Raw genomic sequence first — 22,374 nt, forward strand, 5'->3', positions numbered from 1 at the left:
ACAGAGGAAACATGAATATGCCTAGATGCCATAAGGTGACTTATCTTATTATTTCTCAGACATAAAAATACATCCACAGAAATGCACACTGCTCTCTGTTAAATTATTTAGCATACCACTACTGCCAGAATACAAGCTCAAACATACTCCTAGGCAGAACTGCTTGGAAAATGTAGCCCTTTTATTTAGTGATGGGAAGAATTGTGCTGTAAAACATTGTTCACAGTTTAAGAAATTGATCTTTCTGAAATAATTTTCCCAGATAAAATCAAATTGATACTAATAAATGCCTACAGTGGCCTAAGAATGTCTAGTCTTCCTGCCTCTTTTCCCTTTTTTGTCTCTTGGTCATCCTTGGCTTCTCTCCCTGGCATGGGGAGGGGTTTGGGGAGGGTGATGGGGAGAGACCTTGGAGTAAAATTTCAGTGTGGCAGTAGGAAGCCAGGGTCTGTTATTTTAAGCTCTGGACACCAGACAGGACATTTTGTTTCCAACACACTCAGGGGCAGAGAGATCTCAGTAAAGATCAAGAGGCTACAAAGTGGCAAGAATCATAAGAATCACATTAACAGTGACAAGCTTCCCAGTGGGATGGAGAAAACAGTGTTTAGAGTGGTTTGCTGAGAGGAGTGCACATTTTTATCAGGCACCAAAGCTCTCCTTTTGATGTCCAGATTCCAAAGTTACGGTATGTTTTATAGTCACATACACATGTTCCAAGGACGCTGTAGGCTGCTCAGTTGTGACCCTGTGGAAGGCATGCAGAAGCAGGCCAACTGGACATCAAGGGTAGATGTCTATCAGCATAGCACGACTTCAAGGATTCTGGAAAGATGCCCTACCTCTACCTCCCTATTCATTGCTCAAATTCACTGTGAGTGGTGAGAACATGCATCTCACCTATATGTGCTATGAACTGGGTGCTGTGTTTCTGGGCCCCCTTTGCAGATGAGAAAGCTGAGGCTGAGAGAACATTAATGTGCTATTCAGCTGACCTGGAGAATGACTGTACCTACAGGTCTGTCAAAGTCTGCAGTTTTAGAAATCAGCTGGTCAACTCATTCTTGATGAGGTATGAATTCCATGATTCATAGATTCTTACATTTTACAAAGAAAAAGTATTCACTTTGCTCAGGAATTGGGCCAGTCACTAAGGTAGAGTAGAAGATGAAAGAGTTTTGAGGCTATCATGAATGACATGATTTCACAATAGACAGATTGAATATCAAATAATATGCAATTAAGAATAAGAGCCATGAGATAGGTATGGATAGTTATCAGGCTTTTTGCATAGTTGTGCTTTATGATTACTTTGAGTGAATGAGAAGATTCAATATTATTTTGCACCTGAATAGGACATTGTCACAACTTATTAAACTGTACATATTAAGTCTATAGTTTAAGAGAGGTTAAGGGCCTTTGGGGAATCCTGTAAAACTAGAGATTCTTAAAGAAGGGAACACATCAGAATCTTCTGGAAATATTTTTCCTCTAGAATAGGCATAGCAATTTCTTGTAGAGGTTCTTCTATAAACAAACAAATAAAAAAGTGAATAAATAAATAATAACTTCCATTGACCTTAAAAGAAAAACTTCCCCAGCTAACCTGTGGTGTGCACTAGCAATTGTGAACCATTGCTCTGAGTCATAATGCTGTTGTGGTGGTTGTATCTATGAAGATTATAAGGCTGAACTTAACAGAAGATACTAGAGAGTAACTAAATCTCAAAGTTTTCTTTTGTGCTCAGTCCACAGATCTGTGTATGACATTCCATCTGCCCTTTTCTTCCCACTATGAAGATGAACAAGTTATTAATCATCTCAGAGCCTCACTTTACCAATCTGTTAAATGAAAATGAAAACAATAGCTGCCCTACTTGTTTCTCAGAGCTTTGGGTAAGATGTCTAATTTCTGCATATCCATTGTGTATGGGTAGGTGGCTTGTGCTCTGTGGAGGATAAAAGATTAGTGTATCAGTTTTTTTTTTAGGGGACTCTTATACCAGAAAAAAAAATCATTTAATCATAATGGAAGGTAAGAAATCAAATGCCCCAAAGGAAAAAAATGTTCTAGAAGTTTGGAGAGGTGGTAAGTTAATATCCTGTGCATATAATTTTGGAGGTAGGAGGTTCCCAGAGGATGGGTAGCTCACTTGCCTGGAAAGTTTAGATTATCACCACGAACAGGATCAGTGGAGTCAGATTACTAAAAGCTACCAATATACTCCCAAGAGCTAGATGTTTTTGGTGGGTGAAAGGGAGCCATGGCAGCATCATGATCAGGAAGTGACATGTTTTTGAGGGGGTTAGGGAAAGGAAGTCTATAGTGCAGTGCATGGATTAGAGTGAGAGAAAAACGGGGTGACAAGGCAAGTTAGGAAGCCAGAATGATCATAAATATCTGTCATTAAAACATTTTATTTTATACTTATGTTGTTTTTTCCTTTTAAAACGGAGAAAGATACTAAAGCCTTGTTCATTTTAGGCATATGGTGGTGTTGGGGATTGAACCTGGTACCTCTGGAACCTTAGGCATGCAAGTCTGGTGTATTGCCACTTCCTGTCTCCTGGCTCTCAGCAAACATCTGAAGTAGGTGAAGGAGATGTGTCAGCAACTGTCCTGATGTGTGGCAAGAAGGTAATGAGACAGCAAAGGACAGGCCCTGGATTGATAGGGGTCCCTTGAAAAGGTTTTAAGAAGTGACACATGTGTACAGTCTCAGGAACTGCCTATGTGATTCAAATATCTGATTTCATTTTAATTAATTAATTAACTAATTAATTAATTTTTCCATCAATGTTATTGCTGGGGCTTGGTGTCTGCATGATGAATCTCCCACTCCCAACCATCCCCTCTTTTTTCTCTCTTTTCTTTGCTTGATAGGACAGACAGAAATTGAGAGGGGAACTGGGGAAAGGGTGGGAAAGAAAGAAATACCTGTATCCTTGCTTCACCACTGGTGAAACTTCCCCCATGCAGTTGGGGGCTGGGGCCTTGAACCAGGTCCTTGCACATTATAATGTGTACAATCAATTAGGTGCACCATTCTCCCCCTCCCCCACCAACACACACCCCAGATCTCCAATTTTCTAAGTGTTTCCAGGGAAGGGTGTATTGTGCGGTAAAACTGAGGGAGAAACTCAAAATATAGGAGAGCAGAGAAGTCCCCTTCTACCTTTACTGTAATAAGAGCATCAAGGTCAAGTGCTCAAGGACTGTTAAATCCAATTTATTGGATACAAAATCAGTTTTACCATCTTGGGCAAGGGGCTTTATATTTCTGTAACTCATAGTTTTCATTTAGACTATGGCAATAATGAAAGTGATAATAGTAACAATGTCCCTCTCATACTAAGAAAAAAGAAAAAAACCCTTAGATGAGTACTTGGTATGCAGTTAGTCTGATTGAAATGGAGTAAATTAACAAGAATTTTATAAAATTAATTTCTCTGTACATTTTATTTGGAAGTATTTTATGCTTCAAAAATATTGATAATCATTTATTTGAACAACAACTATATGAGTCACTTAGATTTGCCCTCGAAGATTAGGTCCCAGCAACCAATACAAATAACTCGTGGTGCCTGTAGACAGGCAGTCTGGTTCTTCCTGGACCTTCTTGGTTTTTTTGGTGCCCAGTATATGTCCTCCAATAACTTATCTGCCAGAATTAAATGTTCACCTGATTTTTTTTTCCTCTCCATGTTTAAATTGAAGTACGCAATCACTAGATAACCAAATGGTATCTTACTATTGGTATCATACTCGTCCTATTTTACAAGGGTAAAAAAAATTTAAGGACATTAACTTTACCTAAAACCTAGTCAGGGGGACTGGGCAGTGGTGCACTCAGTCGAGCAAACACATTACCATACACAGGGATCTAGGTTGGAGCCCCCATTCCCCACCTGCATGGGTATGTTTCACAGCTGTGAAACTGGTCTGCAGGTGTTTTTCTCCTTCTATTAAACTCTCAATTTCTTTCTGTTGTATCAAATAAAATAGAAGGAAAAAAGAAAAAATGGGGAGGGGGCTGTTGGGGGTAGTGGACTCCTAGTGCAGGCACCCAGCTCTAGCATTAACCCTACTAGAAACACACACACACACACACACACACACACACACCCTACTCAGGTGAGCCTTTAGAAGGAATTAGGGTTTTCCTGGAGAAAGAGATTCAAAGATATGGGATAGGGGGAAGTGGATCTAATTGGCTTTAAAATGAACTGAGCTGTTTGGTAAGGAATTCAAGCAGTCTCCAGGAACAGAAAAGGGGGTCCTGGTTGATGGCCAGAAAGGAAGCTTGAGTTTCATAAAAGCAGGCAGCTGCTGACACCTTGATTCCAGTCTGGTAATAACCTGAACAGAGAATGAACTGTACCCAGACTCTCAGCCCAAGAAAAGTGTAAGATAATAAGTGTGTATTGTTTTCAAAACAAAGACTCCAAATCTTCATCTGCAATATCCTTGACTTTAGGTTTATTATTAGTCAACAGTGTTCTGATTTATATCTTAACTCTTTTTCAGCCACCAGGTTCCAGATGATACCATGATGCTAACCTGACTTCCCTGGGCAGACAACCCCACCATGTGTCCTGGAGCCCTGCTTTCCCAGAGTCCTGCCCCACTAAGGAAACAAAGAGACAAGCTGGGAGTATGGATTGACCTGCCAGCATCCATGTTCAGTGGGGAAGCAATTACAGAAGCCAGACCTTCTTCTACCTTCTGTACTTCATAATAATCCTGGGTCCATACTCCCAGGGGGTTAAAGAATAGGGAAGCTATCTATGTATGGAGGGGACTGGATACAGTGTTCTGATGGTGGGAACTGTGTGGAAATGTACCCCTATTATCCTATATAGTCTTGTCAATATTTCCATTTTGAAATAAAAATTTAAAAAATGTGGTGATTTGTTATGCAGAAATGGAAAATAAATCCATTCTTTCTAGCCAGAGCAAATGTTGGGCTTCTCTAGGTACACAACTACCTGTCTAATCCTCCCTACCTGTGGATGGGGGAATAACTAGTTTTCTCTCTACAAACTTCTCCAGGACAAGAGCGGGACCAGGGTATGATGGTCATTACATGTGGAATTTGTGCTGCTAAGCTGAAGATAAACTTGTGATGGGAAAAAAAATGGAGCTTAACGTGTGATTAAAAGCTGCCCTTCATCCTCAAAGATGTTACAATTGGGATCATGTTTCCCATTTGTAGAGAACCAACATGGAATTCCATGTGGGTTGACTCACAACTCCCCCATTTCAGAGTACATCCACACAGAGTAAATAAAAGCAAAGAGAACAATCTTATAGTGTAAAGGGATATCTTATATGTAAGACAGGTGGAAGAAAATGACCACACTATCTTCTTACCCCTGTGCCATCTAAAAGACAAACAGATTCTCTTTACACTCTTATTAGGGAGATTCTTGTAAGGCCTCAAAGTGAGTGTAGAATTTACTGAACTACCATAAAAATTCTACCCTTGGCTAACTCTTAAGATGAAGCAAATGAAAGGACAGAGTTTGTAGAACATTGTTCAAGTCAATTTTGCACTACCAGGCAAATGTCTAGCTGGAATTTACTTTCTTGGGTAAATCTGTGTTTATTGCATAAATCCAAGTTGTAAATAAGCAGCAACATGGCAGAGAGCAATGCTGGTCACTTCATTTGCTATCCCCAACCTTAAACACACAAAAAGACCAGGTAGGACTTTTTTTTCCCTGTTCACCCCCCAGCACAGGTGATTAATCATGGACTGAGGCAGCCGCTCAGTTGAAAGCCAGTGGAGCGTAGCACCACCATCTGTTTTGTATTAGCTATTGCTGAAATGCTAGTGGCCTGAAACCATTTAGAAAATGCAGTTCCCCGTGCCCTCTGTCTTTCTCTGCCTTTTCTTGCATCGCCAGCTGGTAACCAAGTGGCAAATATATTTGGGAAGCATTTCATTCCTGCCTCTACTATGCCAAGGATTTTCAATGTCAGGGTACTTGGAACTGTGTTTCATGTGGAATTCTCTGTAGGCTCCTCTTTAATTCATTGAGGGACTTCAGAGAAACATAACTAACAATACCTTGCTGGGATTTAGAGGAGAAAAAGAAATCATAGAAAGTCAATTTTGTATTCACTGAACTCTCCACTGAAACAGATGCTGAGAAAAATGACAAGATCCATGTCAGATGCTATATTAAATGATTATAGTTACACTGCCCCAAATCACAGTCCTTTTTATTTAATTCACCATTTCTTTAATTCTGGGTGAAGAGTATATTTCATCAAGAATAACTGCAAGATAGACTTGATGATAGGGATGTATAAAGTATAGTTTGTAGCCCAAACAGCTTGCACTGATGAAAAGCAATATCTTTTGAGAGAGATTTGTGCATATATCTCATGTCAAATACAAACAGTAGTAAAGTGAGAAAATTCTACTTGAGAACTAATTGCTGTCATCCAGGATAGTCTTTCCCCACCACTCCTGGTTGTCACCCCCCTCCAAAAGCTTTAAATCTTTCCAGTTAGTCACTCCTGTTTTTAAAACCCATCAAACTCAAGTGTAAAAATATGTGTGCCCTACTCCAGGGACCAGAGAAAAGGTCCAAGGTCACAGCTGGAAGGTGCTAGTGCCACTTTCTCCAAGTCCATGTTGGGTTAGAGACAGGGTCAATACCTCACTTGCCAATCTCATGATAAAATTTTACAAATGATCAGGATGAGTGAAATAATTCATAGGAAATGAGTTTAAACTGAGATATGGTTGTATTTTTTCAGTATAAGTGGATTATATTTTAAGTCTTACTTTTTATCTCTTTAGTTTTCTCTCCAGCAGGTATTTAAACAAGGCCATTAGTATATATGCGTTATTATCACTATTGACTATATATTATTATAGTTGTTATTACTACCTATAAGTTAATGAAATACAAAGACCTTGTCATTTTATTCAATTCCATCTCTTAATGAGATTTTAAGGCTCTAAAAAAAATCTCAGCTATGATTTAAAATGAACTATCTGAAGTGAATTTGCGCATATGGACATAATGACAGAAACACAGAGATCTTAATTGCTTTCCTAAGTAGATGAAATGCACAAGGCGATGCTGAGCAAGATCATATTTTCATATGAACTCAACTTTGGTGTGAAGTTTCTTGCTTTATTTCTTTATCTGAGATGGAATTTAGTCTTCTCTTATGACTGGCTACCTTATCCAAACTTGGGTTCTGATGTGAAAAACATCAGAGATTCAATCCTTACTCAAGTCCCTTAGCTTTCTTTTAGTTAATGTCCCCAAAGAAGCCTTGGGTAAGTGGGAGTTAGGAATGACTAGAAATAAAGTAGTCTAATTTAGATAATCAACCTAAATGTCCATATAAAAAAACTGCATGTTTTAAATGATGCAACTTGTAGTTTTCATTTTATCATATTCCCCTTACCAAAAAAAATGTCCTGAATATCTGAGAGTGTGTTTCTATTTCCAAAATATACATTCTTTCTTGTTGTGGTCTTTCAAAGCTGTTCCAATTTCATGTCATTTTGATTTCTTTTGGAAAGAGTTATCCCCAGTGTCTATTTTATGTTTCCAAAAGGTACATGGCATTGGAAAAATTAACAGCAAAATAATTATAATGACCTAACTACCTGTCAGAGACAGAGACGATAAGGCTTTGTGAAGATGATGCAAAAGTGAGATCTGAAGTCCTGAGAGTCCTTATAAAAGGAAAATAAATTAATCTTCAGGCCTTTTGACTTTTGACAGTGTAGATGTTCAGTACATATTTTCCAGTTGAAGTAAAAAAGAAAGATAACCTGCTGCATAATGACTGTAACAGTTTTCTCCATCCCATCATGTCACATTCCATTTGAAATACTGGGGGACACACCACCACTTTTTCACTCATCACTGGCATTATCATCACATAAAATGTGAAAAATAGACATGGACATAGGTAAGACTTCCAACAGTTTGACTTTGTTTTTCTTTTGTTCTTAGTTACTTTTATTCCATTCCAGGTCAAGAGTTTATTTATTAAGTCAATAGAGAGAGACTGGGCAACTGTCTAAAACACACAAGTCTTTTCTGTACTGTCTGTCCATCAAAAATTCAGGGAAAGAATGTCCTGAGCTAAGGTTAAGTGCTATGTCAAAGACTGACTAGCTACTCAACAAACACAATTCCTTCTTCTTAATAGTCATCCTCATTTCCCAGGCTTCTTTGTGGTTAGGTAAAGTCATGTGACTGACCCATAGTCAAACGGATGTGGGGTGCAATGTATCCTTTTGTTGATAAAAACTTCCAGTGCATTGTACTTTATGTACTATACCCATTTGGTGGCAACTTTTGATGTTAGATGTGAAGCTAGAGGAGCCATAAAGTACAAGGAGACTATGTGTTCTTAGAAGAGGAGAGCTGTTAAGTTAGCTAAGTCAGAAAGATAAAGATGAGTGTGGGATGATCCCACTCATAAACAGAAGTTGAGAAAGAATAACAGAAAGGGAAACTCAAAGCAGGATTTGACTAAATTTGTAGTAGGGCACCAAAGTAAAAACCCTGGGTTGAGGGTGAGGGTGGATTCTCAGCTTCATGGGGCAGGGGATGGGGTGGGGGGTGGAGGGGGGAGAGGATGGGACACAGTCTTTTGGTGGTGGGAATGGTATTTGTGTACATTCCTATTAATTTGTAGTCATATAAATCACTAACTAATATGAGAGGGGAAAACTGATTGAATGTCTCAAACTTTTTAAAGCACAGACTGTCTTTTTAATACATAGGCTGAGTCTTTCATATGTTGACTCTCTTAAAAGCTTAGTCCAGGGAGAACAGAAGCAACCAGTGGTATAGCTATATACAAATAATGACAACGGACATAAAATATGATGATGGTGTATATGATACAGAATATCCTAACATAGGTATTTTTCAAAGTTAACCCAAATGCCAAACAGTGTGATTATAGCAATAACTATCTGTTATCTTCTTAAACCCTAAGACAACAGGAACTTCCCGCTTCCACTATAGAGCCTATATTTCCCCAGTCCTGGAACCTCTGGGGTGGGACTCACTTTCTTGCATGCTTCTCTCAAGTCATACCAAATGATATTGCATCTGCTGATCCCAACCTAATAGACCCCTTTGTGAGCCCCCATAGGACATTGTCCTCAACTTGGATCAACAACAGTAGAGAATGTTCCATCCTCTGAAGGGTGGATGGACAACATACTCTATGCTACACCTGAGGAAGATGGTTCGATATTGGGGCAGCATGGAATGTTCCCACTCATGACCACAGAATGTGAGCTCAGATCTACAGGGATGCAGAGGTCACATAGGCTTCTAAACTAATTATGAGCCCCAGATCACATCAAATCAATGGAGTTTACAGTCAACAATATTTATACCCCTTCCCCATATTAGGCAGCTACTCTTTTCCCTGATTCAGCTTTCTGGTCCTTTTTCCAGCCATGACATCATCTTCACAGACAATAACTTGGATCCACCATCAGATTTCAGGCTCAGGGGCAAAAAGAAAATGGAAAAAAAAAAAAACTAGTATAGCCACAGGCCCTTTGGAATTTAACTAAAATACGCCTACTAGCTATCTACAAAGTGGAAGACCCCCCAACTCTTTATCTGCACTATTCCAGCCCTTAGGTCCATGATTGGTCAACAATTTGTTTGGCTTTGTATGTTAACTCTCTTGTCAACCACCAGGTTCCAGATGCTAGAATGATGCCAACCAGACTTCCCTGGACAGACAACCCCACCAATGTGTCCTGGAGCTCAGATTCCCCAGAACCCTGCCCCACTAGGGAAAGAGAGAGACAGGCTGGGAGTATGGCCCATGTTCAGCGGGGAAGCAATTACAGAATCAAGACCTTCTACCCTCTGCATCCCACAATGACCTTGGGTCCATACTCCCAGAGGGTTAAAGAATAGGAAAGTTATCAGGGAAGGGAATGGGATACAGAGTTCTGGTGGTGGGAATTGTGTGAAGTTGTACCCCTCTTATCCTATGGTTTTGTCAATGTTTCCTTTTTATAAATAAAAAATAAAAAAAAAAAAGAAGAGGAAAGCTTGGTTGTTGGGTGGTAGTGAAGCTGATTAAGCACATGTGGTGCGAAGCGCAAGGACCAGCTTAAGGATCCCGGTTCTAGCTCCTGCTCCCCACCTGCAGGGGAGTTGCTTCACAGGCGGTGAGGCAGGCCTGCAAGAGTCTATCTTTAATCTCCCTATCTCTATCTTCACCCTCCTCTCTCCATTTCTCTCTGTCTTATTCAACAATGATGACATCAATAACAACAACAATAAAACAGCAAGGGCAACATAAGGGAATAAATAAGTAAATATTAAAAAAAAAGAGGAAAACGGGAGTCGGGCTGTAGCGCAGCGGGTTAAGCGCAGGTGGCGCAAAGCACAAGGACTGGCATAAGGATCCCGGTTCGAACCCCGGCTCCCCACCTGCAGGGGAGTCGCTTCACAGGTGGTGAAGCAGGTCTGCAGGTGTCTATCTTTCTCTCCCCCTCTCTGTCTTCCCCTCCTCTCTCCGTTTCTCTCTGTCCTATCCAACAACGACGACAACAACAATAATAACTACAACAATAAAAACAACAAGGGCAACAAAAGGGAATAAATAAATAAAAATAAATTAAAAAATTTAAAAAAAAGAGAAAAGCTTGCCCAAAGAAGCCCCATTTTAGACTTTATATATCTTTTTATTATATATTCTACTAATATATTGAGATTTTCTTCTATATTATCTGATTTACCTTAACTAATACTGGTCTTATAAAGAAAGAGACTATGAAAAACGTTTCAAGGATTCAAAATACAAATGCTCTTGTACTTTAAATTGGCCAAATAAGAAAATGTCGGGTTTTTTGTTTTGTTTTGTTTTTTTCCTGCAGGAGTTTTGGCCTCTCAATCCCTGATTACCCACCACCAGGTAATACCATGAAAACATAAAGTTACTTGATTGAAAAAGAGCCTAAGTGCAAATCATCATTACGATGCAGATGAGAGAAGTCCCAGTAGCATACTCAGTGGAAAATGCCGTTTGGGATGTTTAAGCATCAGTCTACTTTTCTCTCTTTTAGAACTATACTTTAACTCGGACAGAGAGGATTAACGGCTGGCCAGTTCTTGCTGATTACTGTATATAGAAAGTCAAGTGCACTTTTGAGCTTCAGATGGTGTCTCCAAATGAAACCCCAAGTGCAGGATTCAGCTTATAGCTTGGATAATTAAAGGAAAATCTCCATGTTTTTTCTTCTGCTATTTGGTAGCCTTGGCTTGAATTATCCAGCTCACTCACCTCTATATTATTGTCTAGGCCAAGCCTTGCCATATATAACATAAAACTACTCATTTATCAGAAGAATAGAAAAGGAACTCTAGGTATTGACCAGATATGTACCTACCAAGGGAGTGATAATTTAAGTATTTTAATCAAAATAATTCTATAGTAAAGAAATTATATTGCAGTGGCTTCTAGATGATTAAGTTCCATGTCCTGGCCAGGAAATCTGTTTAGCCTCAAATCTACTTACTCGATATTCATTCATTCATTCATTCATTCATTCATTCACATATTTTATGCTCAAGGCACTATTAATTAACTAATCACTACCTGTCTGGGGGATTGGATTTGGGATGTGTAATAAACATAATAGGAATAAAAAACTGCATGAGTCAAAGGAGTGTCAGATTATTTTCATTAAAATACATCCATTAAAATAGGGGTTAAAAATCTGAATGGGGGGGGGTCGGGCAGTAGTGTAGTGGATTAAGCGCACACGGCTCAGAAAGGACCAGTGTAAGGATCCTGTTTCGAGTCCCCGGCTCTTCACCTGCAGGGTGATCGCTTCATCACAGGTGGTAAAGCAAGTCTGAAGGTGTCTTTCTCTCCCCCCTCTCTGTCTTCCTCTCCACTCTCTGTCCTATCCAACAAGAACGACAGCTATAATAACAATAACAATTACAAAAATGGCCTTCAGGAGTAGTGGATTTGCAGTGCAGGCACTGAGCCCTAGCAATAACCCTGGAGGCAAAAAAAAAAAAAAAGCCTGATTAAACCCCAAACGCAATGATTTCTTCTTATAACTGTTTTGGTGAAATAAGAAATAACCTAGCTAAAAGAGTTTTATGCTTAACAAAAGTTCCAAAATATTTGATTCCTAGATAAATTGATGTATTAAGTATAAAAACTTCATGTCTATGAGGAGGCAAATTAATGGTTGACAAGATATATAGCTATTACTTAATTCTGATAGGAAACTGAAGACTTAGAGAGATAGTTTATCAGGTTCAAACCCTGGTGCCAACAGAAGGTGCTGTATGCATGGGAGGAAAGTGATATGTCTCATCTTTCTGTCTCACTCATGGAAAAAAAAAATGCCCCAGAGTGGTAAAATCACACATGCATCAGACCCTTGTCACTAAAAAAGAAACTTGATATTTTATTTAAATAGATGCATCAGGTTGAGCAGACCATTTTTTCTTACAAAAGTGCCATTACCATTTCAACACAGACTCATAAAAATTGCAGCCAACAAACAGGAACATGAATAGCTACAAAGAAGGCTAACTGTTACATAATTGAGATAGCTATCAATCATTGCAACAGGTCAAGCAGACTTTATGTAATTATAAGAAAAAGCATTCTTTGCAAGTTATGAACATGAAGTGCTTTGTCACCATTTTTTTTAATTAATTGAATTAATTTATCATGATTTAAATGGAACAGAATTACCTCTTAAGGCTCTCCATTCTCACCAAATTTGGTGCCATTATTGAAGAAGTATTGATAAGGTAGAAAATTTAGTAATTACTATGTATAGTACCTTGTCTGTTCTGAGAGACAGAAGTTACTTGAGAAGTGGCAGTGCCTCTCTGAGAGTCTATCAAATTAGACAATATGATAAGTGCTGTGACCAGAAATCCTTAATTTCTTTGCATTCGTCAAAACATTATACGAAAGCACAGAGTTAAAGGGCAACTTATGACACGTGTATTTCATAAGGCATAACATTCTTTGCTATGCTGACAAGTAAGTGATCACAGACCCTGGGGAGGATGAGTTGCAATGGTGACATAACTGAACAAGTAGGAGTGACACATCACAGAAATTTAAAGAAGTAGATCTAAATGTGCTTCCTTTTTTAACATGTCCTCATCTTCTCTATTCTCTTCTGTTCTTCCTCCTATTTTTCTGCTAGGCCTTTGACCCCTATATATATTGATCAGAATTCCACCCTCTGTTTTCTTCCATTTCCCTCCGTATACATGATCTCACTTGATTCCTTTCCTGTACAGAGATGTGCTTCTCAAACTTATCAAAATTACCTGGATGAATGGTGAAAACAGATTTCTGGCCCCACCCACCACTTCTTATTAGAAATACTTGTGACGGGAGTCGGGCTGTAGCACAGCGGGTTAAGCGCAGGTGGCGCAAAACACAAGGACCGGCATAAGGATCCCGGTTCGAACCCCGGCTCCCCACCTGCAGGGGAGTCGCTTCACAGGCGGTGAAGCAGGTCTGCAGGTGTCTATCTTTCGCTCCCCCTCTCTGTCTTCCCCTCCTCTCTCCGTTTCTCTCTGTCCTATCCAACAATGACGACAACAACAATAATAACTACAACAATAAAACAACAAGGGCAACAAAAGGGAATAAATAAATAAAATAAAATAAAAATATTAAAAAAAAAAAAAAAGAAAGAAATACTTGTGACATTTCCCATAAATGGTGTAATGATGATACTGCTGGCCCAAGGACTAAAATTTGAGATCACTACCATGTAATGACCTCACGGCCATCCTCTTCTCTCTCTAGACAATAATGAATGGGGTCTAGATTTCTTGTTGGTAGAACCATTATCTTATCACTACTGTTCTGTACAATGTCTGACACAGTGTAGATGTTCAGTACATATTATCCAGTTGAAGTAAAAAGATAACCTGCTGCATAATGACTGTAACAGTTTTCTCCATCCCATCACGTCACATTCCATTTGAAATACTGGGGGACACATCACCACTTTTTCACTCATCACTGGCATTATCATCACATAAAATGTGAAAAATAGACATGGACATTGGTAAGACTTCCAACAAAGAAACTGGCCTCAGTGATACATTTAGCTAGGGAGATGGTTGGTATTAAGCATTCAAAGACGGTGCTTGCATCTTTTGATGAAAACATGGTTCAGAACAAATACTCTGTCAGTATCTGTCTCATGGTGCAACACACACACACACTCACACAATCACACAATTTGGGGCTAGTTCCTTCCATTTTTGTGAGATCTTTGACTAAGTTTCTTATTTCTGTTTTCTCTCAAACATAGCTACTTAATTTTTCTTAATAGAGAACTTTGACAAGATATATATTAAATATTAAATTGTATATATTTATATATCAAATGTTTAATATGTTAAGTATGTATAATTGATGATGGTTCATATTTGTTTCATTAGAGATTGTTCTTGGATATTTTAATAATTAGCTTTTGTGTGGATGTCAAAATGGTATTGGTGCCATCGTGTGTATGGTAAGCAAAATAGGCTCAATCTGGGAATGCTTATTGTCTAAGATTATTATTATTATTATTACCACAAATATTTTGTTGAGATCTCCTGTCTGTGTTTCACAATTCCCAGCAAAATTTTTTTCCCCCCGAAAGAAGGTAAGAGACACATAGGGAGAGAGAGCCAGAGAGAGAAGGAGAGAGGGGTCAGGTGGTGGTGCACCTGGTTAAGCGCACATATTATAGTGCACAAGGATATAGGTTCAAGCCCATGGTCCCTATCTGCAAGGGGAAATCTTCATAAGTGGTGAAGCAGGGCTGCAGGTGTCCCTCTCTGTCTCTTTCCCTCTCTATCTTCCCCTCCCCTCTCAATTTCTCTCTGTCTACACAATAATAAATAAATAAATAAATATTTTTTAAAAGGGAGAGGAGAGACACCAGAGAACTTTTATCCAACACTCATGAGGCTTTCCTGCACATGGAGCTCCCTCGTGATGGTCAGAGAGCTCAAACCTAGATCTTCATGCTTTAAAAACTAGAACTTAGAACTTTCTGGAATCATGAGGAGGGAAATGGCTATCAATGTTCTTCTCCCTGATTAGCTAGTGGTAGGATGGGCTTTTGTACAGAGAAAAACATTCAAAGATGAGAGGAAGAAATTATGGTGAATGAAGACAGAGAAAGAAGACCAGAAGAAGAGGGAGGAAAACAAAGAAGAAGAAGAAGAAACAACAACAATAAAAGAATAAAACAAAAACAACCAGAAAAAAAGGAGCATCTCCATAACTGGTAACTCTTGACAGTGTTATCTTTAGGGAGTTGTGTGGTTTAGGTTTTACCCTCTTGTAACTGCTTGTGCTATGTCCAAATGAAGAACATGGGTGAAGGGTACTTTTTCTGAATCTCTTCTATAGTACTGTCAGTTACTGAAGGACCCCAGTCAGTGACTGGCTCCTTCTGTAGACAGAATGGATATAGAACTGATCTCCGACTCCCAGTTCTACGACACAAACTTCCCCTTGATCTTATTTAGCATAAACAGTGATCTAAATTCGAGTAGGCTGGCTAGGTGGAAGTTGAACCATGGTATATGTATTAAGCTGAACACTAAGCTTGACACTCAGAGGAACACTAAATTAATTCAAGACATATTATTTGCCCTTAAGGGTCTTACAGCATTGGTTTGGTTGGTGGACCACCCAATATTCTTTTGGGCAGAGAAACCAAATCTACACTTTGGGCTCACTGTGTTGCCTAAAGTGACAGGCCAGGAGATTAAAAAGAGCTCAGTGCATGTGGAATGCATACCCTGCCTGCAGCTTCTCAGCCTGTGTGCATTGCTCCACCAGCAGCCTAGCTGCAGTGAAGGTGGCTGTGCATAAACATTGTCATTTCACTGGGACCGCTATTTCATCTTTGAACCTTGGCTTCAAAGGAACACTGACCTTATTCCTGTAGCTTGCTTTTCTTTGAAGCGTATGGTTTTGCATTGCAGATTAAAGTGCAGACATTCATCAAGGAACAGATCTGGCCAACCACTCCGAACTTAACCTGAAACAAAGCCTTTCAAGGCTCCAATCACAGTCGCAGTGGAGTGGGTTGAAGATGAAGGCTTGGAGCCAGGCGCTCTTTCTCAGATCCTGTTAGGCAGGTCTGGCATGACATAGTGCATCCCATTGAAGTTTGGGCAACTATACCCTGAAAGTCTATCTCAGCAGAAAGGGGTGTGTTAACACAATATCCCCAATCTGTCCTGTTCATCTTATTTAAAGCAGGCATTGTCCTAAAGGAGACCAGTATGATCAGTCACTGTGTGCCTTTGAATTCTTCAAAAGATGAGTCAGGCCGAACCATCTGAAGCTTGGCTGTGGATTCTGTCAGTTTTCTTGTCTACCACTTTTCTTTGTTCATTCCATTGTGAAGAAATAGTCCTATTTTTTTCCCTGTTTCCCTTATCTTGTGTCTACGAAAACAGACTATATAGTCTTTTCTGTAATTATTTTTCTCTCTCTCTCTCTCTTAAAGTGGCTAGAGGAAGAAATGAGAAATTCTAACTAGGGATTAAAAATAAAAACCAAATAATTTTTTGTTGTTGTTAATTGTCATTAGGGTTAGCATAAACTGGGGCTCCTGACATCTATTTTTTTAAGAATTAAAAAAATATTTTAATTTATTTATTACTGGATAGAGACAGAAAGAAATTGAGAGGTGAGGGGAGGGGAGATAGAGAGGGAAGGAGACAGAGAGACACCTGCAGCCCTGCTTCACCACTTGTGAAGCTGTCCCCCTGTAGATGGGGACCAGGGACTTAAACCTAGGTCCTTACATACTACATCTGCTTTTAACCAGATGTGCTACCACCTGCTCTTGTATTGACATCCATTTCTTTTGTTCCTCTTTCTTTCTTTCTCTCTCTCTTTCTTTCTTTCGATAGGCCAGACATAAATTGAGAGGGGAGGGGGGAAGTAGAGAGGGAGAGAGAAAAAGAGACACCTGTGAACCTCCTTCACTTGTGAAGTATGCCCCTTGCAGCTGGGGAAAGGGTGTGGGAGGAGCTTTCTAAAGATTTATTTGTTAACTTTTTATGTGGGGGGGGGGGAGAAAGAGAAGGGGAGAGGGAGAGTGAGAGAGAGAGAGAAAGACCAAAGGGGGAGTTGGGCTGTAGCATAGCAGGTTAAGTGCACGTGGCACAAAGCACATGGATCAGCATTAGAATCCTGATTCCCCACCTGCAGGGGAGTCACTTCTCAAGCAGTGAAGCAGGTCTGCAGGTATCTATCTTTCTCTCCCGCTCTGTCTCCCTCTCCGTTCTCCATTTCTCTCTGTCTTATCCAACAACAACGGCATCATTAACTACAACAATAAAACAACAAGGACAATAAAAGGGAATAAATAAATAAATAAAATAAAATTAAAAAACTTACAAAAATTTAAAAAATAAGACCAAAGGATAGTCCTTGTTACTGTAGGACAATTTATTTAAGTTACATTTTTGCTTAATCAATGATTCTATAGAGTAAACTGTATATAGACTTATTTGATTTATATTAGATTTGAGTAAATTGTGCACAGAATTGTTTTATTTGCGGGGGTCGGGCGGTAGCGCAGTGGGTTGAGCGCACATGGTGCGAAGCGCAATGACCTGTGTAGGGATCCTGGTTAGAGCCCCTGGCTCCCCACCTACGGGGGGGGGGGGGGTCACTTCACAGGCGGTGAAGTAGGTATGCAGGTGTCTAACCTTCTCTCTCCCTCTCTGTCTTCCCCTCCTCTCTCCATTTCTCTCTGTCCTGTCCAACAACCACGACATCAATGACAACAATAATAGTGACCCCAACAACAATATAACAATGGGGGCAACAAAAGGGAAAACAATGGCCTCTAGGAGAAGTGGATTTATGGTGTAGCACCCAGCCCCAGTAATAACCCTGCAGGCAAATAAGTAAAATAAAATTAAAAACCAATTGTTTTATTTGTATTAGATTTTATGAAAAAAAGAAATAAACCTAAGGTTTTTTTTGTAATTGTTGTTTAAAAAATAAATAAATCTAAGGATTTTTTTTTGTAATTGTTGTTACAGTAACATAATAACATATCTAGAATCTTGGATGAAATATAATCTTACTCCACCATAGAATCCTTTTTAAATTAAATTATTTCCCTGAGAAGTGTTTCAAAAATCTTCTTAAATACATTAGGAACAATAGTAAATAACAGTAGTAAACAATTATAAAATGTTTACTCAGTAATTAGTTTTCAGACATACCCAAGTTAAAATATGCACATATAGTTTATTTAATCAATTTTCACAAAACCTCAACTTGTCAATATTGTTTTCTATATTTTATAGCTTGAGGAGCTGAAGCACAGAGAAATAACTTAGATAAAAATGAACAAGCATATCAGGTCATTCGCCTATGGCCACACAGCAGGTATATAGTACCCCAAAAGTCAAATTCAGGCTGTTGCTTTCATTCAGTGCACTTAACCTTTGTGCCACATAGCCTTTCCCTTGATATTATATTTTCATGTCCTTTTCTCAAAGACTATTCACCAATGTGTCCTGGACCCACACGTCTCCAGAACTCTGGTCCACTATGGAGAGATAGAAACGGTCTGGGGGATATGGACTGACCTGTCAATTACAGAAGTCAGAACTCCTACCTTCTGATCTCCCAAAACAACCTTGATCCATACTCCTTTGGGGGGCGAGTGATAGGCTGAAGATAAAAGGACTCTGCACTCTAGCTCCACCAGCACCCAAAGAGATGGAGGAAAAGGAAAGGGAAGTAGTTATGTTGTCATGAGTGGCTTGGAGGAGAAGAGAGGATTGAATCAGAAAAAGAAGGGGCAACTATGTATAAATGTGGACAGACAGTTGTAGAGAAGATGGTTGACCCATATTTACAACCTTAGGGGTATTGTGGTGGATTGCAGTGGTGAGAGTGAAGATTTAGAACTCTGTAGGAATGGTGTGGTTTCAAACCCTCTGTAGACATAATTCTGAAATATAAAAAATAAATAATAAAAAAGAAAGGTAGGTGAATATATACTACATCAACCAATACAATCCTATTCAAACTGATTTTAAATAGTAGATTGGGGGGGTAAATTTGGGATGTAACAGGAACAATTTGCTGCTTTAATAAGACTGAAAAAATGATGAATCTCTTTATTTTCTTATTGAAATAGTATCTTGCAATATTGCACTAAGAAAAGTAGTGCTTCACATTAATTGTGAGCTTGGATAGACAACAGAGATCAGATAGTCCAGTGGCCAGTTTTGAGGTCAAAATTATTTACTACATTTCATAAATGCATGTGGTAGATTGCTTGGCAACAAAAACTTCCTTACTCACAACTGTGTCCCCACCATGATTTGCAGTAGAAAACATGATCTGAAAGATTGGAGGAGATTGCCAATAGGCTTGTAAGGAAGATATTTTCAAAAAAGGAAGTTAATCCTGTTTGGATTGAGCAGACACTCACTCTGATTCTAGAGTCACAATATCAAAGAAGAAGCTGAGTAAGACAGAAGCATTATTGTTTGTGTGTGCGTGTGCGTGTGCGTGTGCGTGTGCGTGTGTGTGTGTTTATGTCCTCAAGTGATGAAAAGTAGATTTCTCCTCCTCAATATATAACTGGAAAAACAAACAAATGAATTTATAAGTGGACTTATCAAATGCACTGATTTGTAGAGAAATATAGAGCACAATCCCAAACAAACATACAACATGGCTTCATTTTAACATAGCTGACTATGCTCAATTATCCAGATATCACTGATTCACATTAAGAAGTTAATTAAAAGCTTTTTCTTTTCTTCCTTCCTTCCTTCCTTCCTTCTTTCCTTCCTTCCTTCCTTTCTTCCTTCTTTCCTTTCTTCCTTCCTTCCTTCCCCCCCTTCTCTCTTTCTTTCTTTCTTTCTTTCTTTCTTTCTTTCTTTCTTTCTTTCTTTCTTTCTTTCTTTTGCCTCCAGGATTATTGCTGGGGCTTGGGGCCTGCACTATGAATTCACTGCTCCTGGAGGGCCATATTTTGCATTTTGTTGCCCTTGTTGTTGTTGGATAGGACAGAGGGAAATCGAAAGAGGAGGGGAAGAGAAAGACACCTGCAGATGTGCTTCATTGTTTGTGATGCAGCCCCCCTGCAGGTGAGGATCCAGGGGCTCAAACCTGGATGCTTACACTGGACCTTGCACTTCACCCCATGTACCTTTAACCCACTGTGCTACTGCCTGGCTTTGGTTTTCTTTGTTTTAACAAGAACTTGATTTTGCCTATGTGCTGCCACATCCATGCAGCACATGCAGTGATTCACAAATTGGGTTTCATTAAGAAAATGCTGTATATTTGAGAAGGGTGGGGGGGCAGGGACTGAGCAGAAGGCACAGAATTCTAGGAGTCTAATGGACACTGTACCATTTCAGATTTTCTTACCTTGTGTAGTTCCATCCAGTCCCATGATGAATTTCATTGATCTGATGATTTGCTCTGCTACCGGGGGACTCATGGATGTAGCATAAACAGCACTATGTGAGTGAACCCTCAAATAATCCACAAGGTCCTTTAATAAAGAAGGGGAGTTCAAAAGAAGGTAAAGCTCAGTGTTGATATGGTAATACCCATATCTAGTTCTATCTCCATCCATCACAGCACAAGACATTTGATTCTCCAGTGTGGCCCAGTTTTTAATGAGCATCACCAAATTGGTTTTTATTTGTTTGTTTTTTCTCTGTCTCAGTCTTTCTATCAAAAACTCGAAAATACACACAAAAATTATATGCCACAAATTCTGCATTGAGGCTGGTAAGCAAAATCAGGTGTGCAAATGAAAAGTTATTTCCCAAGTATTTATTGAATATCTAGCATGTATGAGCATAGGTCTAGTATCCAGGGTTATGCAAATATTGTGGGATATGGCATTTTCCTTAAGCATAATACAGTGCATTATGTCCAAGGAAATGTAGTGACAGGAAAAGTAACAAGATGTGCAAACCAGGATGTGTAAAAGGGCTAGCTAACAAATTACAAGACTAGTTTAATCTCCATTTTATATATGGGGTAATTGAAATATGGAGCAAATCAGAAAACTATATTCAGCCAATGGCAGAAACAGGACCTGGGCCTAAATTCTCTGGCTCTAGAGTTCCACCTTTAGCCTCATATTATATTGTTTCTCTAGATGAGAAAACCTGGTTTAACCTAGAGTGAAACAGACCAGAGAAACACAGAGAAGACCCTCCTCACTTTTACTTATGTGGTGCTCAACCCACAGAAAGGGACATATAGGAGGGGCCTGGTAAATACTAACAAAAAGTGGAGGTGTTTTAGGGCTGAGGAAGAATGGTGTAGGTCTTGGAAGTAAGTGAGGGAATCCCAAACTGCATTCTTAGGAACAAGTATAACGATATTCTCTTGCCCTTGAGACATCACTGACAAAGAAACAAACCAAATCTGCCATCATTTCTTAAAGGGTTCTTCTCAATGTCCCTAACCCCTGATTTTCTTTCACATTTTGACAGACTTCTTAAAGTCAAAGTCACACAAATTCTCAGTTTGAATAAATGACTCATCCTTATAGTTGATTTCTTTATAAACATAAGACTTTCTTGCCTACAACCTTATTTTCCTTCAGAGTGTGACTTGTGATGGAGTCTGATTTACATAAGTGGTTCAGAAAGTGTTTCTTTGAATAGCTTCTGCAGAGCATCAAGGAAAGTCTTGGTTCCTGGTTTCTGATTCCTTCCTTTCATCACCCTACTGGGCTCCATGAGTCATGAATTAGAAATTGGCTTTGGTCTTTTGCAAGGCGAGTCTGGGTTGTGTCTTCCTCCATGGTAGGTTAGAGGTCTCCTCATACTGAGGTTTCCAAGTCCATTTGTAAGTTCAGAACCTGGACTATTTTCTCTACCCAAAGGCTTGGAGTTCAAGAGCAAGGGTGACTTTTCTGAGGATATCAAACAGGAGGCTCTTAGAATAAACATCTTGGACTTCATTCCATGACCCTTATTCACTTCAAAGAGTTGTTAAATACAGCCAGGGTTGAGCACATAGGGCAGAGTTAGTTTCAGCAAGGAGTCTGCCTTTATCCAGCATCCAGGCTTCTGGGCTAACATTAACCCCAAATTTGTCTTCTCTGCCTACATTCTTCCTCCAGAATTCCAGTCCTGAAACTTCTAACTCAAGAGGGCTACTTTTGCTTAATTCACTTGCAAGTCTTTGGTGAGCCTGTGGGTGTTAAGAAAGACAGTGATGGGCACTAATCATATAAGAAGACTCAGGATTCATGCCCTGGGAGAACCTGGATTCCAGAAACGGGGATTTCCGTGGCTGACCATTCCGGCAACAGTGTC

The 22,374-nt window shown here is 39.4% G+C and overlaps 1 protein-coding gene across 1 annotated transcript in view; it reads right to left on the reverse strand.

The window, feature by feature from the left end:
* Positions 1-22,374, reverse strand: part of SPTLC3 (serine palmitoyltransferase long chain base subunit 3) — a 158,085-nt gene that overhangs the window by 21,663 nt on the left and 114,048 nt on the right. Inside the window, exon 9 of the mRNA XM_007526075.3 lies at positions 20,459-20,585. Within this exon, the coding sequence (XP_007526137.1) occupies positions 20,459-20,585 (127 nt within the window). The remainder of the gene's footprint in view (positions 1-20,458; positions 20,586-22,374) is intronic.

Source organism: Erinaceus europaeus, chromosome 1 (assembly GCF_950295315.1).
Source record: "Erinaceus europaeus chromosome 1, mEriEur2.1, whole genome shotgun sequence".
NCBI classification, from domain to species: Eukaryota; Metazoa; Chordata; class Mammalia; order Eulipotyphla; family Erinaceidae; genus Erinaceus; species Erinaceus europaeus.